Here is a 26,705-nt window from a genome sequence, read left to right as displayed (position 1 = left end):
TGATGAAGACTAATCAGATTTACGTTGTGGAACGTATTTGAAAAGTCTGAAACCTAGGTATTGCATTATCCTTAATCTGGGTTGTTCATTTTCGGATGTTCTTCCTAAGGTAAGACAAGTTTTTCATGTTTTGTTGCACACACGCATTTTTGCCAGTATATACGCAGTGAAGCTATACAATAGCGTCGTTTTTATATCGATCGCTATTCTCCAGCAAATATCGGTACCTTGTTGTACCATTCTTATGAATTTATATATATATATATATATATACATATATACACACATATATATATATATACATACATACATATATATATATATATGTATATATATATATACGTATATATATATACATATATATATATAAACGTATATATATATATATATATATATATATATATATAAGTGCAGGAGTGGCTGTGTGATAAGTAGCTTGCTTACCAACCACATGGTTCCGGGTTCAGTCCCACTGCGTGGCACCTTGGGCAAGTGTCTTCTACTATAGCTTCGGGCCGACCAAAGTCTTGTGAGTGGATTTGGTAGATGGAAACTGAAAGAAGCCTGTCATATATATATGTATATATATGTATGTGTGTTTGTGTGTCTGTGTTTGTCCCCCACCATCGCTTCACAACCGATTCTGGTGTGTTTACGTCCCCGTAACTTAGCGGTTTGGTAAAAGAGACCGATAGAATAAGTACTAGGCTTACAAAGAATAAGTCCTGGGGTCGATTTGTTCGACTAAAGGTGGTGCTCCAGCATGGCCGCAGTCAAATGACTGAAACAAGTAAAAGAGAATATATATATATACATATATATATACATATACATATATATATATATACGTACATATATATATACGTACATATATATATACGTATATATATGTATACATATATATACTATATATATATATATACGTATATATATGTATACATATATATATTATATATATATATATATATATATATATATATATATATATATATATATATATACATATATGTGAATAAAAATAAAAATATAAAATATACAAAAAAGGGTTTTGTATGATCGTGTATAGAGGTATATATTATTAAAAAAAGTTCCAATTCTGTCTGTTTTTTTGTGTTTTATTTATATTCTTATAAAATTAATGTAAGATATAAAATATGGAATATATTTAATTCTCTATATTTAATACTCAATATTTCATATATTCAATAAGACATTCAATACTTCATTTCATTTTACTATTTATATTATATTATATATTCCATATTCTATATCACACATTAATTTTATAAGAATATAAATAAAACATAAAAAACAGACAGAGTTGGAACCCTTTTAAATAATATATATATATATATATACATATATATAGCAATTAGAAAATGGAGGAGAATATGCGGTACCCATCAACTGTGGTTTTTGTCATTTTAGTTACAAAATAAATTAATTAATTCAACGGAATAAACTGTCTGCATATTCTCCTCCATTTTCTAATTGCTATATAAATTTAGGGTAAAATAATACCCCCTTTTACCTGCACTCACTTATTACACTTGGTATAACACTAGTGTAACAATAATTGGGTACCCTCCCAGTAATATATTGGATAGATACTATCCCTTAGTGGGTTGAATCCTCAACCCCTAACTCTCTTGCATTATACACACACACACACACATATATATATATTTATATATATACACATATATATACATACATATATATATATATGTATATACCTCAATTTAATTTTGATTTTTATAAATTGATTTTAATTGAGTTTTTACCTGTAATTTTGGTTTTTGTCCCTAATATTATTATGTATATACGTATATAAATATATATATATATATATACGTATATATATATGTATATATATATATATATATGTATATATCGTTGACTGAACACTATTCAATTTTTTTTTCTCCGTGTTTTTCTCCTTGTCTCCGTATTCTTTCTGTTGAAGAGCGTAGCTCAAAACGTTAAAGACTTTCCGTATTCCCGAGCGTCATACTAATACATCCTTTTGTTATTTACACCACCTGTCCTCATCTGTTGTTTTTTTCGTACATTCTCCCATATATATATATATATATATATATATATATATATATACGTATATGTATATATATCTATATGTATATATATTTATATACGTATATACATATCATCATCATCATCGTTTAACGTCCGCTTTCCATGCTAGCATGGGTTGGATGATTTGACTGAGGACTGGTGAAACCGGATGGCAACACCAGGCTCCAATCTAATTTGGCAGAGTTTCTACAGCTGGATGCCCTTCCTAACGCCAACCAATATATATATATATACATATATATATATATAAGCAATGTTAATTCTCTAAATGAAGTATTAACAGTAACTGCACGATAAAGTGTAGTATATTGCCACTTAAGTGTGGCTGACCCCTAGGGGTGGATGTTACTGTTGCTTTTAGCCCCAGGAGGAGATGTCCTCCTGGGGCTAAAAGCAACAGTAACATCCACCCCTAGGGGTCAGCCACACTTAAGTGGCAATATACTACACTTTATATATATATACATATACGTATATATACATATATATATATTGCACCAGCATGACCGCAGCCACTTGGCTGAAACCCATAAATAAATAAATATATATATATATATATATATATATATATACATATACGTATATATACATATATATATACATACATACATACATACATACATATATATATATATATATATATATATATACACACACATTCTGTAATTATAAACATAATTATAATTAGGTGTCAGCTAATTGCTTCACCACATACCGAATTTAGAAATCAGCGTTAAAAAATTCCCTTTCTACTACTGTAAGAATCTCCCAGACACACTTCTTTTAAGTAGGGAAAGAGAAAAATGAATCAACACGACTCCAATTAGCCACAGAAGCGTTTTTAGATTAAAGTGTTTAATTACTTACTTCCCGTCATCAGTGTAGCATTTCCAGTATAAAATTTGAAAGTGCTAGGGTTAAATATGCATACGATTGAACGATATTGTGCAACAGATATCCAACCAACACTTCCAAAATTTACACACCCGAATGTACATACATAGTTATCCCTTGTACTCACGTGTATGTTATGAGCAGTACTGCCGAAAACTGCAGTATTCGATCAGGGAGTAAATTATAATTTCAAATTAATAATAAAAGGGTAAAATTCATTAATCAATCAATTAATTAATACTTTTACCAAGTAGATCGGTAAAATTATTTGTGTCTTTCATTGTTCGAAAGAATAGTTCATTTTCCATGTATTCATAAAATTATTATTAATGTGAAATTTTAAATATATATAAATATATATATTTCAAGCAACAGCTAACAGACAGCTGCTGCGATGATTATCAGACGCTGCATCACGCCAATCCGGAGGAACCTCTTCACTTTGCCAAACCCTCTGAATCACATCCATCAAAATGTGTAAAATGTGGAAGGGTGTGCCTCTCAGTTGGAGGTCTAAAAAGACAAAAGACATGTTAAGAGAGTGCATATGATGGCACCTGTTTCTCCTGCCAGCCAGCACAATTGTCTAGTATATAAGAAAATGTGTAAAAGCTTGGCTGGGCTTAAAAGTCATATAAGGGCATCATGTGGCAACAATAATGAATCATTTCAGTAAGTCTTCATGGAAGGCTGACGTTAAACGACGACGACGACGATGATGATGATATATATATATATATATATATATATATATATACTAGCAGAAATACCCAGCTTTGTCCGGGTTAAAGAGGATAAGGAAATTTTTAAATGCTATGTAGATTATGTAGGTTTCAACTGCTAGTAGCTGAAATGCCAACTTTCTACATTAATAAATCTGCAGTCCATGCCAGTATGGAACATAGACTTGTGAAATTTTGAAAGAAAATTTTCAACTCATATATGTATATAAAGTAAATATATGTATTTAAAAATCACATTTTGTGTAGCTTATTTTGTAACCAAAAAACAGGTACAGATTATAAACAATGAAAGGCTGAGTTTGGTGATTCATTTGACAGAGGTAGTAGTGATGAAAGTTACAGAGAAGGTCATAGCCTAACTACTTAGGGAGAGAGTTAGCCTAGATGAGATGCAGTTTGGTTTTGTGCCAGGCAGAAGCACCACTGATGCTATATTTCTGGTAAAGCAACTGCAGGAGAAATATCTAGCCAAAGATAAACCTCTGTACCTGGCGTTTGTTGACTTGGAGAAAGCCTTTGACAGAGTCCCCCAATCCCATATCTGGTGGTCAATGTGGAAACTGGGGATAGACTAGTGGTTGGTAAGAGCTGTACAAGGATGGTGTCATTAAGGTGAGGGTTGGCAACGAGTATAGTGAAGAATTCCAAGTAGAAGTAGGGGTTCACCAAGGATCAGTCCTCAGTCTCCTCTTATTTATTATAGTCCTCCAGGCAATAACAGAGGAATTCAAGACAGGTTTCCCCTGAGCGCTCCTCTATCCTGATGACCTTGTCCTAATAGCCGAGTCACTGCCAGAACTAGAGATGAAATTTAGGGTGCAGAAGCAAGGTGTAGAATCGAAGGGCCTTAGTATCAACCTAGCAAAAACCAAAGTCTTAGTAAGTAGGAAGGCTGTCAAACCACAATCCCCTTCAGGTAGATGGACCTGCTTGATCTGTAGGAAAGGCGTGGGTAGAAACTCCATATGATGTACCCGGTGTAAGCTATGGACACTTAATAGGTGCAGCAATATCACAGGAAGGTTAACTGGGAAAATAGTTTTTATGTGTGGCAGATGCACAGGGACAATAAACACTGAAGATGTACAGAAAACAGATTCCATCACATGCCAGGGGGAGAAACTAGTAGTTAATTGCTTCCGCTACCTACACGACCAAGTCTGTAGTGGGGTGGATGCTCTGAGAGTGTAGCAGCTAGAATAAGAGCAGACTGGGAAGAGTTTGGGGAGCTCCTCCCTCTGCTGGCAACTAAGCGCCTCTTGCTCAGGATGAAAGGTAGACTGTATGATGCATGTGTGTGAACTGCCATGCTACAAGGTGATGAAACATGGACCATGACTGTTGAGGACATGCATAGGCTTGAAAGAAATAAAGCTAGTATGATCGGCTGGATGCGTAATGCCAGTGTGCACACACAACAGAGTGTAAGCACCCTGAGAGAAATGCTGGACATCAAATGTGGTGCGCATGAGAAACAACTGCACAGGTATGGTCATGTGTTACATATGGATGAAGACAACTGCATGACAAAGTGCCACTCCCTAACTGTGGAAGGAACCTGTAGAAGTGGTAGACCAAGGAAGACATGGGATGAGGTGGTGAAGCATGACCTTTGAACATTGGGTCTCACAGAGGCAATGACAGGAGACTGAGACCTTTGGAGATATGCTGTGATTGAAAAGACCCAGCAACTAAAGTGAGATCGCAGCCACGTATGTCCAGCCCATCCCTGATGCTCTGTGCAACATAATATGCTTGAGAAGACCTGTTGAATCAAGCAAAACCAATATCGGCCAGTGCCCACTGACTGTGCTAGTGGCATATAAAAAGCACCAACCAAATGTAGCAGATGACAATACCTGCTGACAAGCCCCTGTGCTGGTGGGATGTAAAAAGCACTATCCAAACGTGATCAATGCCAGGCCCACCTAACTGGCTTCTGTGCTGGTGGCACATAGAAAGTACCCACTATACTCTCAGAGTGGTTGGCTTTAGGAAGGGCATCCAGAAACATTGCCAGATCAGATTGGAGCCTGGTGCAGCCGCTGGCTCTCCAGACCTCAGTCAAACCATCCAACCCATGCCAGCATGGAAAACGGACATTAAATGATAATGATGATATATGTATATATATATACATATATATATATATATATATATATATATATATATGTTGTTGTTAGCACTCTGTCGCTTAAGACGTCGAAGGTTCCAGTTGATCCGATCAATGGAACAGCCTGCTCGTGAAATTAACATGCAAGTCGCTGAGCACTCCACATACACGTGTACCCTTAACGTAGTTCTCGGGGATATTCAGCGTGACACAGTGTGACAAGGCTGACCCTTTGAAATACATGTACAACAGAAACAGGAAGTTGTGGTGTACTCTTGTACAGCAGGGTTCGCCACCATCCCCTGCCGGAGCCTCGTGGAGCTTTAGGTGTTTTTGCTCAATAAACACTCACAACGCCCGATCTGGGAATCGAAACCGCGCTCCTATGACCGCGAGTCTGCTGCCCTAACCACTGAGCCATTGCACCTCCACTATATATATATATATATATACATACATACATACACACATATATATATATAAACATATAAGACTGATACCATGCTGTGTAGTTACCCTACATTCATGTTCCGTCTCCCTACCTCTCTTCCTGGTCAACCTACGTGCCCTACCTTTATGTCCTCTTTCCTTGTTATCCCTTAACTTGGATGTTGTATGGGATTGGGGAAATTGTAATTCAAATGAATTGAATAATGTATAAAAGCTTTATCCCACCTGGCAAGTGTTTGCACAGATCTTTTCAGGTCTCGACAAAATACTCACAATTACTGCCTCTTCCAAGTATAGAATTTCAGGGCTGCTACCATCAACATTGGCACAATGAAAGGTAGATCTGAGATTATTGAAGTGATGGAGTTTCACCATGTTGATGTGTACAAGAAGTGAGATGGAAAGAGGCCTCTGCTAGATTGCTCATGGGTAAGAAACAGATTCTACTGGGTAGGCAGGAGTGATGGAGTGGGCATACTGTTAGCAGAAAAGCAGGTGGATAAGGTAATAGAGGTAATCAGAGTATGTGATAGGGTTATTAATCTAAGACTTATAGATAAATTATGTTTATCTCTGTCTATGCTCCACAGGTTGGGCTGGCTGATGACCTGAAGAACCAATTCTACAAGGTCCTTCAACAAACTACTTCAATGACAAGTAACAGAGACTTGGTTATTGTGGCTGGTGACTTTAATGGACATGTCTGGTAGCATTCCCATGGATTCAAGAATGAGTGAGGAACAAGGCTACTGTAGTTCTGTGATGCAAATGATTTCATGGTCTGCAACACTAACTTCAGAAAACCAGCCAGCTACGTAATCACTTATCAGTTTCGTTGGCACATAAGTCAGATTGATTACCTCCTGACCAGGCAAAATAATAGGCAGATGCTCACAAATGAAAAGTCTTTCTCAGGTGAAGCATGTACACCCCAACATAGGCTAGTTAGTGACTTCAGAATTAGGGCTAGAAAGACTTGGAAAAATAAACCATACTGAAAAAGATCATGGAAGCTCAAAGACCCAGCAAATGGACAGAAATCCAAAGACATTCTAATGGAAGCCTGACAACAGAGAGGACGAAGTAGGGACATATAAATTAGAGGACAATTGGAAGTTCTTGCAGGACATTCGACTGAAGGCTCCAAACCAAATCTGTGGCTGATGCAAAGTCCCAGCTAGACTGCAGATGACATGGTGATGGACAGCACTATAAAAGCAGAGAAACAGGCCTGGAAAAATGATGGGAGCAGAGAATTATATCAGGTAGCCTGAAGGGAAGCTAGGTGACAGGTTTACATAGCAAAAGGAATAGCTGAAGGTAAGAGGCTTGCCAATGTTCTACAGTATGAGGTGTTCAGGATTGCAAAGCAGTGTATCAGAGAGAATAGAGATGTGGTGGGGGAGAAATGTGTGCAAATGGATAATGGTATGCTTGCACTTAGTGACTCAGAGAAGAAAGATGTGAGGAAGTGCCACTATGAAGAGTTACTAAATGTGGAAAATGAATTGAGGGACCAGCCATCAGAGTTGATAGCAGCATAATACTTAAGGCAATTAAGGATATGAAGTCAGGAAAAGCCCCTGAGCCATCAGGAATCACTGCCAAGATGATAAAAATATTCAGTGGTGTAGGATACAGCCTAGTCACCTGTATAGTTAATCAGGTTATTCAGGAAGGCACCATCTCCACTGACTGGTGTATAGTATTACAGTTAACTGCTACAATGGGGAAGGTGATGCCTTAGATAGAAACAACTACAGAGGTATCAAACTATTAGATCAGGTCATGAAAATTACAAGAGGGTAATAGCTCAAATGATTAGGAATAAAATTAAACTAGATGAGTTGCAGTTTGGTTTTGTACCTGGGAAGAGTACCACAGATGCCACCTTCCTAATGAGACAGCTACAGGAAAAGTATTTGGCCAAAAGTAAGCCACTGTACTTAACTTTTGTCAACCTGGAGAAAGCTTTTGACAGAAAATTCCCACTCTGTTATCTGGTGGTTTCCAAGGAAGTTAGGAGTAGAAGAGTAGCATGTTACAGCTGTACAAGCCATGTACAGTAGTGTTGCCAGTAAAGTGGTGAATTTAGCGTACAAGTAGAGGTTCACTAAGTTTCAGTTCTTAGCCCACTCTTATTCATTATATTAATAGTCCTTCAGGTCATAACAGCAGAATTCAAAACTGGATGTCTATCGGAACTACTTTATGCTGATGCCTTCACTCTTATTGCAGAAACTGTAACAGAATTGGAGAAGAGATTCCATGTATGGAAGCAAAACTTGGTATCAAAGGGCCTTAAAGTTAACCTAACAAAGACCAAAGTTGTTGTTTGCAAGAAAGAAGATAAAATTCTCTTTCCATCAAGTAAACGGCTCTGCTCAATATGTAGGAAAGGAGTTGGAAGTAATTCTATTTGCTGCACCTAGTGTAAGCTATGGACACATAAGAGGTGCAGTGGAATCACAGATAGATTAACAGATAAAACTGTCTTCATATGTGGCAGATGTGCATGAACAATAAGCACTAAGAGCACTCGGGACTTAGATTCTAAAATGCCAAGGAGGCTCTCTTGAGAATGTAAATAGTTTCTGAACCCAGGTAACCAAATTAACAATGGTGGAGGATGCTCTGAAAGTATTGATTCTAGAATAAGAATAGGATGAAGTTCAGAGAGCTATTACCTCTGTTGGTAACAAAAGGACTTTCTCTCAGAGTGAAAGGTAGACTGTATGATGCTTGCGTGCAAACGGCTATACTCCATGGTAGTGAGACACGGGCTCCGGATGTGGAAGACATGTAGAGACTGGAGAGAAATGAAGGCAGTATTCTCCGATGGATATGCAACATCAGTGTGCATGTATGGCAGTGCTAATGTATTGAGAGAAAAGTTGGACATAAGAGGAATCAAATGAGGAATCATAGTCTTTTCTCTTGCATGCAAGAGAAAAGACTATGCTGGTTTGGATGTGATGCATATGAATAAAGGCAGCTGTATAAGTAAGTGGAGGGTACTCGTGGAAGGGGGAGACCCAGGAAGACAAGGGATGAAGTGATAAAGACCAATCTCAGAAAGTTGGGCTTCACGGAGGAAATGTCAATAGACTGAGATGTCTGGCAATGTGAAATTCTGAAGACCCACATATGTCAGGGGAACTGAGTTCTAGAAGAGCTGAGTGCCCCACCCACACGTAACAAGATAACTTTTCACATAACCTACCCCAGCAAACCAAACTACATCTCTTTCATGCACTATGCTTATCTCTCACCCTCCAGTCCTGTCTTCGTGGCCCTGTTCACCATATTATTGCTATCCAGTAGCCCCCCGCCCCTCTGTATACCCAGGTTTTCACCCCTCACTGCATTCTTCTCCCCACGCTTCCTTGGCAATGCCTTGCTACTTATGACCTCTGTACCTCAAAGGTATGCCCTGGCATTTGCCACCATCTATCTCTCTCTTCTTTTACTTGACCATCCCATTTATATTCTGATCCCTGTCCCTTGTGAGAATGTCTGGCATTTTGCAACCATCTCTCTCCATTACAGCAGTACAAGTTTCTGTCCTCATTCTTATTTCTCTCTGGCTAGGTAACCACGTACTTCCCCACAGCAAGACACCTGTTTCTGTCTCTCTGTTCCACTATAACCTTTCATCATCTGACACAAGATCACCTCCTCCAATGACCCTGACCCTCTCAAAGGATCTTTGTCTTGCAAGTTACTTGGTGACCCTGTCAGTGCCAAAGCATCCAGTCCACACTGTAAAGTGGTTGGCATCCAGCTGTAAAAACTGACCCTGCCAGTGCTTGTGTCACATAAAAAGCACTCAGTCCACTCTGCTGGGTGGTTGGCGTTAGGAAGGGCATCCAGCTGTAAAAACCCAGCCAAAACAGTTACAGAAGTCTGATGCAGGCTCTTGCCTAGCCAGCTCCTGTCAAACCGTCCAACCCATGCCAGCATGGAAGGTGGATGTTAAACAATGATGATGATGATGTGCGTTTTATTGTCTCATTACCTTGACATCAAGCAATAACTGTAAGCGTGTGTCAGTCATGCAAGAGGTGTTCTTTGTTTTCAATCTTTCACATAATCATGTTTGGACATAGTGAAACATTATCTTTTTGGAAAGAGGTAAGGGTTAGGTGATGGGAAGGGCATCCGGCTGTACAAAATGTCTGATCCATGTGAACATGCAAAAGTATGTATATATATATTCATTATATTAACAGAGACTTTCTCAGTCATAATGTCTGTGTATTCCGAAAATCTAATTTTCTCAGATAAGGTGCATTTCATATTCAAGATGAAACTTTAGGATGTTATCTGGGTAATCAGCTAAGAATCCACTGCATCTTATAGCAGAAACAGCTGTAAGCTAAATGAAGTTCATTACATAACCTTTGCTTTTTTACCAGTGTCATCTCTTTGTTTTTATTACCACTCTACATTCATCTAGCTTTGTGTTCTGAAGCATACACATTGCCAAAGTGAAATATTAAAATAATATATATCACTTGGATGATATTTCCAAGTAAGACATTACAACTGTATCTCTTCAAGCACTTCAATTCAGTATACGTACATATATTTACTTGATTGTCAACCTTTATCAATGGTTTCTCCGACTGTTTTAAACAGAACTGTCAACATTTTTGATGACATGGGCATGTTAGTCTACATTATCATTCTGCTTGTTTGTTCACACATTACACTTTAGCTAGTTAGAGAGAGAAGTGGAGTGGAGTGAGTGAAAAATGGAATAAAAATGTGAGAGATGGAGGGAGAGCAAGAGAGAAAGGGGAAGGTGGAGTGAGTGAGATGGCACGAGAGAGAGAGAGGAAGAAGAGAAAGAAGTAGAGAAAGCTGTATACATACATATCAATATGCTAAGGCCATATGTGTTACACTATCATGTGGATATTAGTTGGAGAGAGAGTGAGAGAAGTGTTGAAGATGTGAGGTTGTAGGAGAAAGGAGTAGTTATCATATAGATAACAAATTAAAGGGAGAGGTATAGAGAGTTAGAAATACAATGTTTAGCAGAGAGGTGATGTTCTAGTGGTGCATTTAAAGAAATGCAAGTAGAGAGAGAGGGGAAGGCAGTTATTTTAAGAGTGAGAGGCAGAGAGAGAGAGAGAGAGAGTAGTGATGCTATGCCAACCAATGCATTACGCTGTCACATAGTGGAAGTGAGAGGTGAAGAGGAGAATTACATGGTTAAAAAGTTTGTTGAAGTAGAGAGAAAGAGAGAGAGAGAAATGTAAAGTGTTTAACAGAGGAAAATTTTAAACATTATTATTATGACTGACAAAAACAAAATTTTAATAGCCAATCATTTTAAAAATCAAACTATTTATTTTTCTATCCACATTGATGGATATATGGAAAAAAGAAAGCTTACATTAGACATACTAATAAACTTATCATAAATAGAAAGATAGATTTTTCAATGAAAGTGAAATAACCAAGCAAAATAGCTGTGGATGTTTCTGTTTTTTCATCTTATTTTGTTATTTGAACTTTGTATTGTCAAAGTACAAAGTACAGTGCAGTAGGAAAAGTAGATATAAACAAACAGCTGAACTGAACTGAAATGAAACAATTTAGACTGAGTTTTGTTGCTGAAAACTATAATGGTGGTGGGTGAGTGGATAATAAAAAGTGTTTTTTTTAATTGAACTAAATTTATATTGCCTATCACAATACAGGAGTATAAGTGCAATTACTTATTTGCTCACTTGAAAATTGATATTCATTTATAAAATATGAATGAGAGATGACTTAAGCTAACAAGAAACAGAATGAGACAGCATAGGCAACAACGTAAAGAGAAGCAGAGGGTTGGATCACTAGTGTAATCACAGAAACAATAGCGTAGAAGGGAAAATATGAATCAAAGAGAAAGTGAGTGTTTGCAATAGATAAGACAGAATAGAAAATGACAATGAGAGAACATCAAAAAAGAAATGAATTTAAAAAATGGTTGAAAATTACATTGATGACATGAATATTCTATGTAATCATTGTGAAACTCTTAAATTTATAAATGAACTTCTGAGAGACTGGGTAAGTCATACTCCCTCAACCACAGCCTTTTCCAGGAAGGAAAGACTTTTTTTTTAATGAAAATAAGACAGAATATACAATATCATAAGAAACACTCATTTTAATGTTCTATATATAAACTTCCAACCATCTAAAAAATTCTGTATTTATTGTGGAATTTCCATGGGTACTGCTGGTATTCTTTATTTTGTAACCTGTTCTGTTGTTCTTAGCAAAGAAATTACTCATCTGTTTTCATTCTAATTGTTTATTTCTCACTGAATGTTATTTTGATTTTGGTTCGTTGACTTAAATATCAAATGTTAGGAGGTTTGTTGATGAAGTATTATATACATTTGGTCTATTTGCATAGAGTTGACATGCAGGTTTATTTCTTAGGTTGTCTTTCAAATTTGAATTAACAATATTACTGCATAAGTTCCATATAATGTATGTATTACATAACTTATATAATGCCCATTGGATCAAACCATGTTCACCTTTGTAATTGATTGAAGTATAATCAACCTTCCTTCAGTTATCAGAATACTACACTAACCAGGTTCATACATGATGTGCTGATAAAGTGATTGCCTGGATCATAACCATCCCTTGAATTATAACATATATATAATTTTGTGCATTTCAGCCCAAAGGCTGTGCCCATGTTGGGGCACAGCCAGCAGATTTATTCAGTTTGACATTGTCTATTTCTAGCATGTAATGTTGAAATCCTTTCTTCTGAAGGATTTAGGTATGAGCAGGCAATTCACCAACATCAGTGACCTTGATGTCAGAATCATCACAAATGCTAGAAAGTGTCTTGATTCATGACCATTCTTACAGAGTTAAGAAAGGTGACTCACAGTTCAATGTACCTATGGAAGCTATGAAGGCACCAAATTCACTGATCTCATTGAGTTATCTTGGATAACTTTTGGAAGCACATGCACCAGCCTGGAAATCTCAAACTATATGAATAGTCATGTTATGGACAAGTTCAGGAAGGACTTCGTAACAATCTTCAAAGAATTCAGTCTAACCATAACAGTTTCTACCAACTTGACAAAGGCTGACTTCCTGGCCATAACCCTAGACCTGGTAACTGATAAGTACTACCCATAAAGGAAACTGTAAAAGCTCTCCCTGTAATCAGAAACTTATCTGGAATTAGCAAAACAATCTCTAAATTTCCTGCAGACTGGGATCTTCAACAAGGCTCCACTTAATTACAACAAAGAATTAGTGAGGAGTGGACTCACCAAGACGTTAACATATAGAGAAGTCTCACCCACCTCTGCCTCCAAAGATAGCCAGAGAAAGAAATAAAATATGGCTAAAACCTACTTTTAACCTTGAAATTTCCACCAACATAGCTTGGAGTTTCCTGTTGTTGACCAAGAAGCATTTCCCATGCTCTTCAACTTTTACAATGCTGAGGTTAGCTACTCTGTTTCGACAACATTGCATGGCACAAAAGATGCAAACACACCCATATACTCCCCTAACCTATAACTACCAGAACCCTAATAATTACCCTCTGGGTGGATCCTGTCCTTCAAGAGCTGTGGTCTACAGTAACACAAGATACGGATATGACAGACGACTTCAAGGGAAGGTACACACAGCATATGCACTCCCTCAGTTGTAGGGATAGGGAAAATTCTAACTTCCTGTTATGCTTTATCCGGAGACTTTGCAACCATTGGAACAACCACCTCAACATTGAATGGAACATTACTGATAGGCCTCCGCCCTATTCACCCAGAACTCACAATTGCCAGCTGTGCCTCCATGAAAGACTGCATATTTTCTATCAACAGGAAGAATGAGCTATCATATTGTTGCCACCATATGTACATTATACAGGTAAACTTCGAGCAGCTAATAATCCGGATAGACCATCATAAATCTGACTACCTCATACACAGGAGTAAGATACTCACCCACCTGTATAAACAAGCTTACCCAAGTAGATCATTCAGTTGCAATGTAACTACATGTACTGTTGGCAATTTCTTCTCCTTCTTTGGATTTTCCCATCTCCTTTCTGATGAAGAGCTATGCTCGAAACGTTAAATTCTCTCCTTTCACCAAACTAATATACTTTTTCACATCTGTCATTTTTCTTTTTTATCCGCTTATTTGAACTCTCTCTCTATATATCTATATATTTAGGTAGGTACAGGCGTGACTACATGGTAAGAAGCATGCTTCCCAACCACATGGTTCCAGGTTCAGCCCCACCTCGTGGCTCCTTGGGCAAGTGTCTTCTACTATAGCCTCAGACTGACCATAGGCTTGTGAATGGATTTGGTAGATGGAAACTGAAAGAAGTCTCTTGTATATGTATACGTGTGTGTGTGTGTGAATTTGTCCCCCACCCACCATCACTTGACAACCAACATTGATGTGCTTGCATCCCCATAACTTAACAGTTCAGCAAAAGAGACCATTAGAATAAGTATTAGGCTTACAAAGAATAAGTACTAGGGTCGATTTGTTCCACTAAAGGTGGTGCTCCAGCATGGCCGCAGTCAAATGACTAAAACAAATAAAAGAATATATAGGGCATCCAGCTGTAGAAACTGCCAAATCAGATTGGAGCAATCTGGTTCACCAGTCCTCAGTGAAATCGTCCAACCCATGCTAGCATGGGAAGCAGACGTTAAACGACGATGATGATGATACACACACACCTCTGTCAAGCACCATCATAATTCTGGTTACGCTCTTCAAAATGCTCTCACCAATGTTTGGCAATAAATATAACACATCAGTACATGCAGTCTCATGTGTACACTCCAGACGTATCACACACCACAAACGCATACATACAAGAGGGTACCCAAAAGAAATCGGAATTTTGCAATATTTTATTCACTTTGTTTTACATGTTTGTACTTCTACTGCCTTCAAAGTATTCTCCATCTGAAGCAATGCATTGGTCCAGATGTGTTTTCCATTGTTCAAAGTAGTCCTGGAACTCTTGTGAAGTGATACTTTTAACACCTTTGTCATTTTTTTTCTTTAACTCTTCCACATCTGCAAAACATTTTCCTTTAAGGACTTTCTTTCATTTGGGGAAACAAAAAAATCACAAGGAGCAAGATCAGGTGAATAGAGAAGGGTCGTGTAATTTTTGGTCAAAAACTGTCTCACACTCAAGGTGGTGTGCACAGGCACGTTGTCATGATGAAACCACTGCTCTCCACTTTGCCACAGGTCGGAGTGTTTTTGTATCACTACGTCTTGCAAATGCTTCAGAACTGCTAAGTAAAATGTCTAATTAACAGTTTGACCAGGAGGAATAAATTCTGTGTGGACAATTCCTTTCGCATCGATGAAACAAGTCAGCATCATCTTGACATTGGACTTCACTTGATGTGCTTTTTTGGGGCATGGGGACATCAAATGCTTCCATTGACTTCATTGCTGCTTTGTTTCCGGATTGTAGCCATAATACCAGCTTTCATCACCAGTGATGACCTTTGAAAAAGGGTCCGGATCAACTCCTAACTGTTCTTTCAGTTCACGACACACAGTCAGTCATGACTGTTTTGATCTTCTGTGAATAAGCAAAGCACAAATTTTGCTGCACCTTTTTTGATTTGCAATTCTTGACTCAAAATTTGTTGGCAGGAGCTCCAGGATACACCAGTCATATCAACAAATTCATTAATTGTTCAGCAACGGTCCTCCAAGATCAGTTCATGAATTTTCGTGATGTTTTCATTCGTTCAGGAGCTCAACAGTCGCTCTGAATGAGGTTGGTCATCAAGCAACACCTGACCGTTCCTAAAGCATGAAAATCACTCGTAAACTTGCGTTTTGCTCATGGTAGCATCTTTGTAAGCTGTTTGAGGCATGACAACTGTTTCGGCCACCGTTTTCCCTAGCAGAAAACAGAATTTCATGAAAGCACGCTGTTCCTTCGTTTCAACGATCGCATAAATTGATGAACAGGGGAGAAGTACTGCAAAACAAAGATACACCACATGGCAGTTGGACTCTAATCAATGATGCCAGTCAGCAGACTGATGCTGAGGGTTGCATCTGGCTTCTAGCGGCAGAAGTCTGAACTACAATGGGCTTTGTCCCACAGAGAATGTTTCCAGTTACTTATGGGGACCTCCTCGTACATACATGTGTCAGATGCTCATACCAATGATTTGCAGACGCTTCCACTTCCTAGACAGGCAATCACCATCAACATCCCGCCTAACCATATGGGCCAGGAACTCAGTTTCTAATTGTTGCATGTGTCAATAACACTACGTTAGTAACACCATATGACTCATTTTGACCAATAGCAGTACAACATACAGAAGTCACCTAGAATCTTCTGCGTTCAGACCACCATGCCCGACAAGTTAGGGTCAATGAATGAACCTATAAAACTTTACATTGCATACAGCTGAATCAAACTGTTATTAAATATATATATATATATATATATATATATATATATATATATATATATATATATATATATATATAAAAAGTCCAACAAACCTTCATACATAGGGCAGTAGTGAAACAACAGCCTGTCCTTTCAGCAGCTGCACTAGAGCCTTAGTTAATGGCTATTACCACTGGCAAAATGACCAGGTGCTCAAAGCTGATTTGGAGGTGATGTCAATAGCCAAGTAAATACCATCCTAGGAAAGAGGCCATCACTTTACTCAGAGGTAAAAAGTATTCCAATTCACTGAAACATCAACAACCATCATACTTACTTTCAACAGCCCCAGACTGGCAGCTGAGAGTGGATCATGTGGAACAGTTATAGCTCCCAGACCACATCATACCAACACTCTGCCCAGAAACAATTGTGTTCTCAAATTCCCTCAAACATGAGATGGTGTGGGAACTGTGTTTTGAGAGGAACACAAGGATGAAGCATGCCAAATATCGGGAGCTGGTAGTGCAGGGCTTGAAAGCATATTGCAAGGCAACAGAAGTGGGCCAATAGCGGGTGGTCATTCTACAAAGCTCTGAGAGGGCTTGGAGAGAAGAACATCTGGATAAAAGGGGCAGACCAGTGGTTTGCTACTATTGGATGCAAAGTAGAAGTTCATCAACCCCAGATGGTTCAAACTGGTGGTGGTGGTGGTGGTGGTGGTAGGGGTTGTATATAGTTTGATTATTAAATAGAATTTATAAAAGTGGCATAGAGGCAGAATCGTTTTGAGAAAATAATATCTTGCACTGTTCTGGTTCTTTACTTTCTTAGCTCAGACGCTACAAAGGCCAACTCTGTCTTTCATCCCTCAGAGGTGGAGTACTAGAAGTGATGTTATTGATTAAACACCTCCCCTGAGAATTACTGGCTCTGTGCCTAAATCAGAAACAATAAATACATTGTTTAGAGCAGATGAAAGAATTTTAATACATTTCATAGAAAGAATGAATGTGTGTACGTGTATGTGTGTATATATATATTAATATATATATATATACATACATACACACACACGCACACACGCACACACACACGTATATACACACACAAAAAAAATGAAATTCTGGACAGTCTTTCTGCATCTATTATTAACAACAATATCAATAACAAATTAACAACTATAACCATTAAATTTTCTCATACATTATATAAAGAAAATATAAATAATAAAATTAAAAAACAGCTTGTTTGCATTAGGTTTTCTTGCTGAAGTTGATTTTTTTTAAAGATCCTTTTTAGATGTCTTTGCATGATTGCCAACCATGAATGTATGGTGTAATGGAACCTGTTTATAATAAAGTGGAGAGCAAGCACGAAAAGTCTTTCAAAAGTTGAATGCACACAGGCTTTATCTTTTAAACAAACAGTGTCAAGTTTATGTTGGTTTATTTGGAAAATAATCACAAATAACAAAACTAGTGCCAACAAATTAAAAATATTCACAACTCAATAATGCTAACTATTATTCAGAGAAGGTTTTACTATGACTCTAAAAAAACTTTTCAATGGCTATAATGAAGATTTTGCATTTTTCCATTAAATCTTGCAAAACAATGTTATATTCATTTTTGAAAATATATTTAAGTTGAATATCTATTGTGCCATTATTTAAAGTTTTGTATCAACAGGACTTCCTTGACATTTCAATGAAGAGCACTTTCTTCATTAACATGCCATCTGAAAAATTCATAGATGACAGTGAACTTAAAAATATGTGTCTAGTTCTTATTTCAACAATATAGAGTACCCTTCACTTTGTACGCCAAAAATACAAACAATATATAATGCATACACACACACATTTCTAAATAAACATGTACTCAAACATTTATGAACACATGCAAATGGGAATGGGAGGAAAAAACTTGAAAATCACCAAGATTTTATGGTTAATGGAGTATTTATACATGTTAATGTGTCTACAAGTGTCTTCTCTCTCTCTCAATTTTTATTTAACACACACCCATTATTAAAATAGAAAAGGAAAATTAATAAAAATAAAACATGAAAATACAGAAAAATGTTGCAGTTCAGCCAGGATTGAAATCTAGACAGCCTTAATAGTTTTGGCTTGTATCTAAAACAATGAAAGTAAGTTTTATTTCACTAGTTCTAAGTAAAAAAAAAAAAAAATTAATACAATGAGCCTCCTTCCATTTTTTCTAAATAATAAACACATTTTTTTTCAAAATAAACTCATAAGTTTGTGAAAAAGATTCACACATGTGTGTGTTCATATATGTGTGGGTGTCTTTGTATGTATATATGTATTTGTATGTGTGTGTATATGCGCATGTATGTATGTAATATAAGCCATTGGTATATATGTTTTAAATTAAATGGCTAGTAGAAATAGTAAAGAACTTAGAATTTTTGCTATTATGACGAAATCCCGCCAAACCTGCCTAACAGAAGGCTTCAACAGAAAACCCATCCTGGTTTTCCCATACAATAATCTGTTGATTAACTGTAATTTGTAATTTAATTTTTTTTTGTTTTTATATACTTGAAATATTGGGTTGACCATCTAGAAAAAGACTTGTTCTTGTTGAATTTTATATATATACACACACACACACACACACGCACACACACACACACACATACATGCACACATACAATCAATTTTATTTTAACTCACACCACGAATGAATTGCTCTTTTAACTGAAAGTGGCTACAATTTTTGAAGTACCATTTCAGTTCCATTTAAGTTGATGGCTGGATGGAAATGAAAATACTTTTGCTACATGTTAATCTTTTCTTGAACGCCGTCTTCTACAAAAGAAAATAAAAGAAAAACAAAAACAATTGGAGAATACTGAAATTTTGTTAAGAAAATTGTCATTTCATTAAAATTGGTATGTTAATAGAGTCCAAATGTCCATTAACATAAAGTTTCACAAGTAGTCATGGTAACGATTAAAACACACTGACAGATACTACTGAACAATTACATTGTAGCCATTCATTCAGAATGAGAACTGATTCTTCATTTAGATAAAAAATTATCATTATAATATATTTCATCATTATTTACAAAATTTATCCACTCCCATATCTCATTATGATTGATATTTTCTAAGGCTTCAAACATCAATGATGACCATAACTGGTCAATATATCATCTCTCCAATTTCCCACCACTGAACTTGAACAAACTGGGCTCAGCTGCCATTTGACAATAAGTTCCTTTGACAGATATCAACTTTTTCACCTTGCACGATGGAGAGCTTTACTCTCAACCACTTCAAACCACCAATGTAACTTCCCTAGCTCTACCATGCACTCCCACCAGAAGAGACACTAACTGCAAGCTACATACAGGCAAGTTGTCAAAGAAAGCAGTAACTCGATACAAGGTAGAGGTGACTTGTTAAACCTACTACAAACTATCTAACTAGTGTTAGTGGCATAAAATGTACCCAGTCCAGGCTATCAAGTAGTTTGAGATCATCCAGCATCAGAGGTGACTCATCTCATCTACACTAGCATGGAAAAGGCAAACTTAAAATGCTTATAGTATATAATACTATTAAGAAATAAAACAAAGCTGAATGTAATAATATATGTATGCATGTTTTACATGCCTGTGGTGACCATGGAATCATTCCTTTTCAATACACATTTAGAGACAAAAAAAAATCTCTTAAAAATTTCTATTCTATTAAAAAAATAGATGTTAATATAATCCAAATATATAGAAAACTATTTTTGTATCTGGTCGGCACAATTCTTTATGTGAATTCATAGGTTGAAACAAATTTTGTTGTCTGGTCAACAAAAAAAAATTTTTTGAAATGGTGTTGAGACACCAAACATCTTTTTTAGCTAATTTGAGGGTGCTGAATCTGAAAATGACCTTACTTTTTCTTGGTTAGCTAGTTTTTGCTGTACAGAAATGCCTCATTTTTGGAGAAAAAAGCATTTTTTGCATTTGTTTTCTGTATATTTGATATTGATCAATGGCAATATTTTTTAAAGTAAAATTGTAGAAACCTCTCAATTCATATTTAAACCAACAAATATTGGTCTGCTTATTGAGAAATACTACTTTTGCAATAACAATCAGACCCTAAGTCTTTAAAAATAACACAATTGAATATACCAAGACCAACAAGTATTTTCATCAAATCGTTAAATAAACTAACAGCAGAAATAAAACCTTCGTGAACATAAGAACTATGGTAAAAATTTTCTCTTTCTTGATTGCCATATTCAATGTTATTTAAGTCCCTTTTGATACTCCAGCAGTAGTCAGCTATCATTTGATTGTCTCACCGTCTCTGGTAGCGCTCTTCCATTTTGGTATCCTGATGGATATCTTTCTCCTTGCTCATCACTCACATCGCCACAATTATCCAGAAATTTATCTAGATGGCTATGTAAAAAAATGAACCTTAATACTCATATTAGCGCCTATGTCCTGAAGACTTTTCAACAGCTTTTCATCACGTCAACAAATGATGTCCAAACACGTAATTCCAAGTCATTCATTGAATTAAATTCATCATCCTTAGTAAGTTTCCTGATATCAGGACCACCAAACACTCCTGCTTTGAGTTTTTCAGTGCTAAGTCCTGGAAACGATTTACATATAGACTCAAAACATTTACTTTCTTTGTTGAGTGATTTTACATACTGTTTCATTAATCCCAATTTGATATGCAAAGGAGGGAACTAGCGCTGCACTAATAACACTCTTTTCACTGGCCTTCAACTCTCTTTCCTTTTCCAATGCCCCTCTTTTGCTCTACTCTCCCACATACACAAAAAATATGGGAAGTTCGTGTAGCCACTTTGTTGACCAAGCAGGAAATTTACCATTTTCAAATCAACACACAACACCCATTTATGTTTGGTATAGTCAATCTGTTCCAGAACCTGCTTGATGGCATCATGTTTTTTTTTCAGTGTTGTTGTATGACCTGTAGGTATTGGCGCATACATGTTGGTATTATGGAGCAAAACACATTTTGAACTATCAATGAACAATCTCCATTTATTAGGATCATATTTGTGGACGCTTAGTCAAAGAACGCTCTCAATGTCATTGCAATGAACAAGATCCATGTTCTCATTAAAGATTGGTACAAATTCGGCATCCCTATTTTGATAGAATGTTACCTTTGTGCCTTTTGCTAACATGTATTTTTCATTGAGCCTAGAGGCCAAAAGTTCTGCTGATTCTTTGCTTAGATTTAAGTCTCGAACCAAATCATTCAGCTCATTTTGGTTAAACGGCTCTGGCACGGTTTCGGGAACATAGTCAGGATCCTTTTCTCTGTATCGCTCATTTACATCAGTATCAGACATGTCACTTTCAACAAGTTTCAACAAATTTTTATGAAAAACTGGGATTGGCAAATCATCTGAATGCAGTACTGGCTGAATAGCGGAATGAAGACTGGGATAGTCGATAGAACTGCGTTTCTTTTGGTTCAGTCCCACAACACTGACTGAGCAGAAGTAACATTTGTCAGAGTGGTTCTTTGGCTCACGTCAGATCATAGGAACAGCGAATCTCAGCGATTTTCGGGTACCTGGAGTCCACTGTCTCATGTGTTCCAAACATGTCTGGCAAACAATGTGAAGGGCCCATGATTTGTCCTGACCACCAAGCTCGATGTAAAAGTAAGCACGATAGGCTTTCTTGTAAAAGTTAGATATCGGGTTTACTGTTGGCTTTTGGTGTGAACTCGCCGCATATATAGCAAAATAAGTTGGGATCATTTTTGCATTTTCTCGTTGAAGCCATGTTATTTGATGTCTACCTCTATGATTAAAAAATAACACAAGTTGGTTGAGCATTTACATTACACTTTGCATGTTCACATTTAGCTAATTTGATCTTTCCTAATGTCCCATTGAAAGACTCATAAAACTGCCAATAGCAAGAGATGGAAAGAGTCTTTACGCTGATTCTACTTTGTATCTTTGTAATCCCGCATGGAGGGCAGATGTTATGGTGAAACCATTTTCAAGATGTTCAAATGTCTTTAGTTGGAGTTTTTTTTTTCCAACTGTGAAAACAAAAGCTCTTAATGTGCTTGGTTTTCTTCCATATTGAAAGGAAGATGGGATAAATTTATGAATATCAAACAAAAGATTTTAGGGTTTCATTTTTTTGATGTCACCTTAATTATCAGGTTTACTAGTCTATTACTGAAAAAGTTTATCAGTTAATTAAAATTTTGGCAATAAATTGGAAAAATTCTGTACTTCTATTTTAAAAGTTTCGACTCAAAAACACTTTTTTCTTAAAAAATTATTTCAGGTGGCTGATGTAAATTGCTCAGCCTACTTGAAAATTCATGGGTTTCTACTACCTTTTTGAACTAAATTTTGCGATCAGCCAAGATCGTAAATTGATCTTTATTCCAAAAATGAACAATTTCAGTACAGCAAAAACAGTAGCTAACCATGAAAAACTAAGGTCATTTTCAGAATCAGGACCATCAAATTAACTAAAAAATGTGTTTTGTTTCTTGGCACCAAAAATTATGTTGACCAGTGTTATTAACACATGCACTGATTCAGTTCCACTCCTTTATTATCAGGTCATCCCATAAGTTCTGTCTGAATTTTGAATAAAGAAAACAAGCGATCAAATGTTATATTTAATTGAAATTTAATCATCAATGTACTTTCCCTGATTATCTATGACTTCCTTCCATCTATTTACGAGCTTTTTAATCCCATCAATGTAAAATTCTTTTGGTTTCAAAGCGAAGAACTCTGAAATGTCAGTTTCGACCTCCTCCTGGCTTGTGAAAATTATGTCCCCCAAATGATTCTGTAAACTATGAAACAAATGGTAACTTTGTTTCATAAACATTCTAAAATACTATTAAATTTCATTCAATTTTAAAAAAGGTAAAATCGGACAGAACTTATGGGATGACCTGATATTAGTCAAATGGTTAAATATCCAGCTAACTCGATTGATTGTTTAATTTTGTTAAACAATAAGTGATTTGTTTTGTTTGTCAAAGCTCTTTCGTTGCTACTTGCAACTTTGTTGTGTGCGCGTGTGTATGCATACTTCTGCTTCCTTGTGTGTGCATGCTTAAGTGTATCTACGCATGAGTTTGTGTATATGCATGAGTGCCTATATATGTTTTTGTGTGTGTGCATGTCTGTACTACCTATATACCTACCTTCCTTCATACATACATACCTTATTTATCTACCTATTAACTTGCCTATCTTCCTACCTATCTAGCTACCTACATAACTGACTAAGTAACTAACAATCTATATAACTGACCTAACCATGTAAAACCCATCTACTTACCTATCTACCTACCTATTTACCTACTTCACAAATGTACCTATGTGCACGTACTGTGTGGATGATATGTGACATTGGTGTATTCCTACCTTCTATGTATATTTCCTATTTAGTATGGGTAATGTTTCATTTACAAGGATGTACTCTTTTATTTGTCATCAATGGTGTTATGTAAATTGGCACCTGGGACTCATGGTCATTGGCAGTGCCATGTAAATGGCACCTGTGCATCTAGCCACCGTCATTGCCGGTCCCATGTAAATGGCACCCACCTATGAATCATAATCATGATTGTTGCCAGTGACACATAAAAGCACCCATTACACTCCTGGAGTGGTTGGTGTTATGGTGTTAGGAAGGACATCCAGCTGTAGAAACCATGTCAAATCGGACTGGAACCTGGTGCAGCTCTCTGGCTCATCAGCTCCAGTCAAACAACCCATGTTGTTAAATACAGATGTTAAATGATGATGATGATAACCCCATGACTACCAAGGAAACCAAGAGGAGCATGATGGCAAGCATCCAGCATATAGCTAATTCCATCCGGCAAAGTATCAAGGTAACTATAGATTACCCAACTAGGCACCCTAACAATAGACATTCGATCCTTGATACTGAACTTTGGTTAGAGATAAACAACAGAGTACAGCTCCTCCACTATTACATGAAATCCATAGCTTCTAAATATGTTGTTCACAAGAACTCAGCTTTGTCACACGATATGAAAATTAGCATACTAATTTAGACTTAGAGTAATGAATAATGTATCCCCCCTATGTGAACCCAGTGAAACAAGGAGACATGTACAGAACTTCATGCACAACATGCAATTATCTGGATATGACCAGAAAGATAGGATTCGAGTAAGAAATTAGACGACATCATACGTAATGATGCCTGTGTAAAGATTGGAATACACAGAGGATTTGTGACAAAGCAAAGAGAGTGAACACATGGTACAGGGCTGATAAATATCAAGGAGTGATGTTTGTGGAGGCCACACCTCATGAAGAATTAGCCCGCAGACTTAGGAAAGCTCTGAAGGACACCAAACTCAACATTAAGGTCATTGAGAAGCCAAGGAGCTCCATCAGATCACAATTATGTAGGATGTACAGCTTCGAAAATATCACATGCACTAATGAGAACTGTGTAGTATGAAAGTTTAACTCCAATATTACTTGTAAAACTAAGAATGTAGTCTACAGAATAAGGTGCATGGAAGAAGTTTGTAAGGACAGAAACACAGCGGAGCACCAGAGAGAGTATAATGACAAGAAACAGTTGTCCATGCTCTATCAACATGCCAAAGACCAACATGGCAGCACACTGGGCCAAAATGACATCCACATTTTGTCCAAACACCCGAAGGCCCTATCACTAAGACAAATACAAGAGTACACCCTCATAAATGAAACATTACTCATACGAAATAAGAAATACACAAAGGTAGGGATACCCCCAATGCCACAGATACCACCCACACAGTATACATACATAGGTACACTCATAAGTAGGCAGTCAAGCAGGTAGGCAGATACGTTTTAGGTGGTTAGATCAGTTATATAGATTGTTAGTTAGTTAGTTAATTACATAGATAGGTAGGTACATAGGTAGTATGGACACACACACATACAGAAGAAAGAAACACATGACCATACATACAGACATATGCAGGCACACATACATACACAAACTCATATGAATAGACACACTCAGGCACACACGCACAAAGAAGCAGAAGTATGCAGATACATAATACATACGAATACACAGAAAAATACATTCAATCACATATACATATGCTAGCACATGTGCACACTTGCACGAAACAAGGTCTCAGGTAGACAAACACAGCCTCTGAATAAACTAAGTCAAAAGTCACTGAAAAAGTTTCAAATAGCAATGAAAGAGCTTTGACAAATAAAAACAAAACAAATGACTTACTGTTTAACCAAAGTAAACAAACAATCAATTAGTTGGATATTTAACCAATTGACTAATAATAAAGGAGTGAAATTGAACCAGTGAGTGTTAATAATATTGGCATAATGACTCTCCCTAGACACTATAGAAAACATATTAAGATGAAGAGAAAATGATATGAAATATAGGATATGAGGGCTATTCAAGGACATTTAATTATCAGTATATTATTCTATTCAAACTAATTAAAAGATTTTATTTCTTTCAGACCTCCTTGACAGATAAAGGCCAATGAAATGAAACAAGAAATGAAAACACACGCAGTCATCGGTGCTATGTATGGAATGCAGTAGTTTAGAAATTGCCAACTTTCTGAATGTTGCAAGATCTTTTCCAAACAAAGATCAGATGGAATTGGAAGCTTCTGGTGAGAATGTTTCAACTGTATCAAAGGGGAATGTTTAAAAAAAAAGCCCATAACATTCAGACACAAAATAAAAACACAACAATTCATCCAATGGGTTAAAAACATTACTGATGATCATTCCAGAAAATCAATGAGGACAATTGCTGAAGAACTTAAGATGCTACAGTGGACTACCAGAACTCCTGTGCATGAGAACGTTCTATACAAGTCAAATGTACTAAGAGGCCAATTCATTTTAGCAAAGATA

The 26,705-nt window shown here is 36.7% G+C and overlaps 1 protein-coding gene across 4 annotated transcripts in view; it reads right to left on the bottom strand.

Annotated features, from left to right (window-relative positions):
* Positions 1–18,179: 18,179 nt before the first annotated feature.
* LOC106883675 (calnexin) overlaps positions 18,180–26,705 on the bottom strand; it is a 99,019-nt gene continuing 90,493 nt past the window's right edge. For all 4 annotated transcript variants that reach the window (XM_089361613.1, XM_089361611.1, XM_089361612.1 and 1 more), the window contains exon 22: positions 18,180–19,586. In XM_089361613.1, coding sequence (XP_089217739.1) covers positions 19,562–19,586 — 25 coding nt within the window. In that variant the 3' untranslated portion in view covers positions 18,180–19,561. The remainder of the gene's footprint in view (positions 19,587–26,705) is intronic.

This window comes from Octopus bimaculoides, chromosome 13, assembly GCF_046866305.1.
Source record: "Octopus bimaculoides isolate indiv1 chromosome 13, ASM4686630v1, whole genome shotgun sequence".
NCBI lineage: Eukaryota > Metazoa > Mollusca > Cephalopoda > Octopoda > Octopodidae > Octopus > Octopus bimaculoides.
Note: the sequence above shows the minus strand (reverse complement) of the source record. Positions and strands in the feature narration are given on the sequence as shown.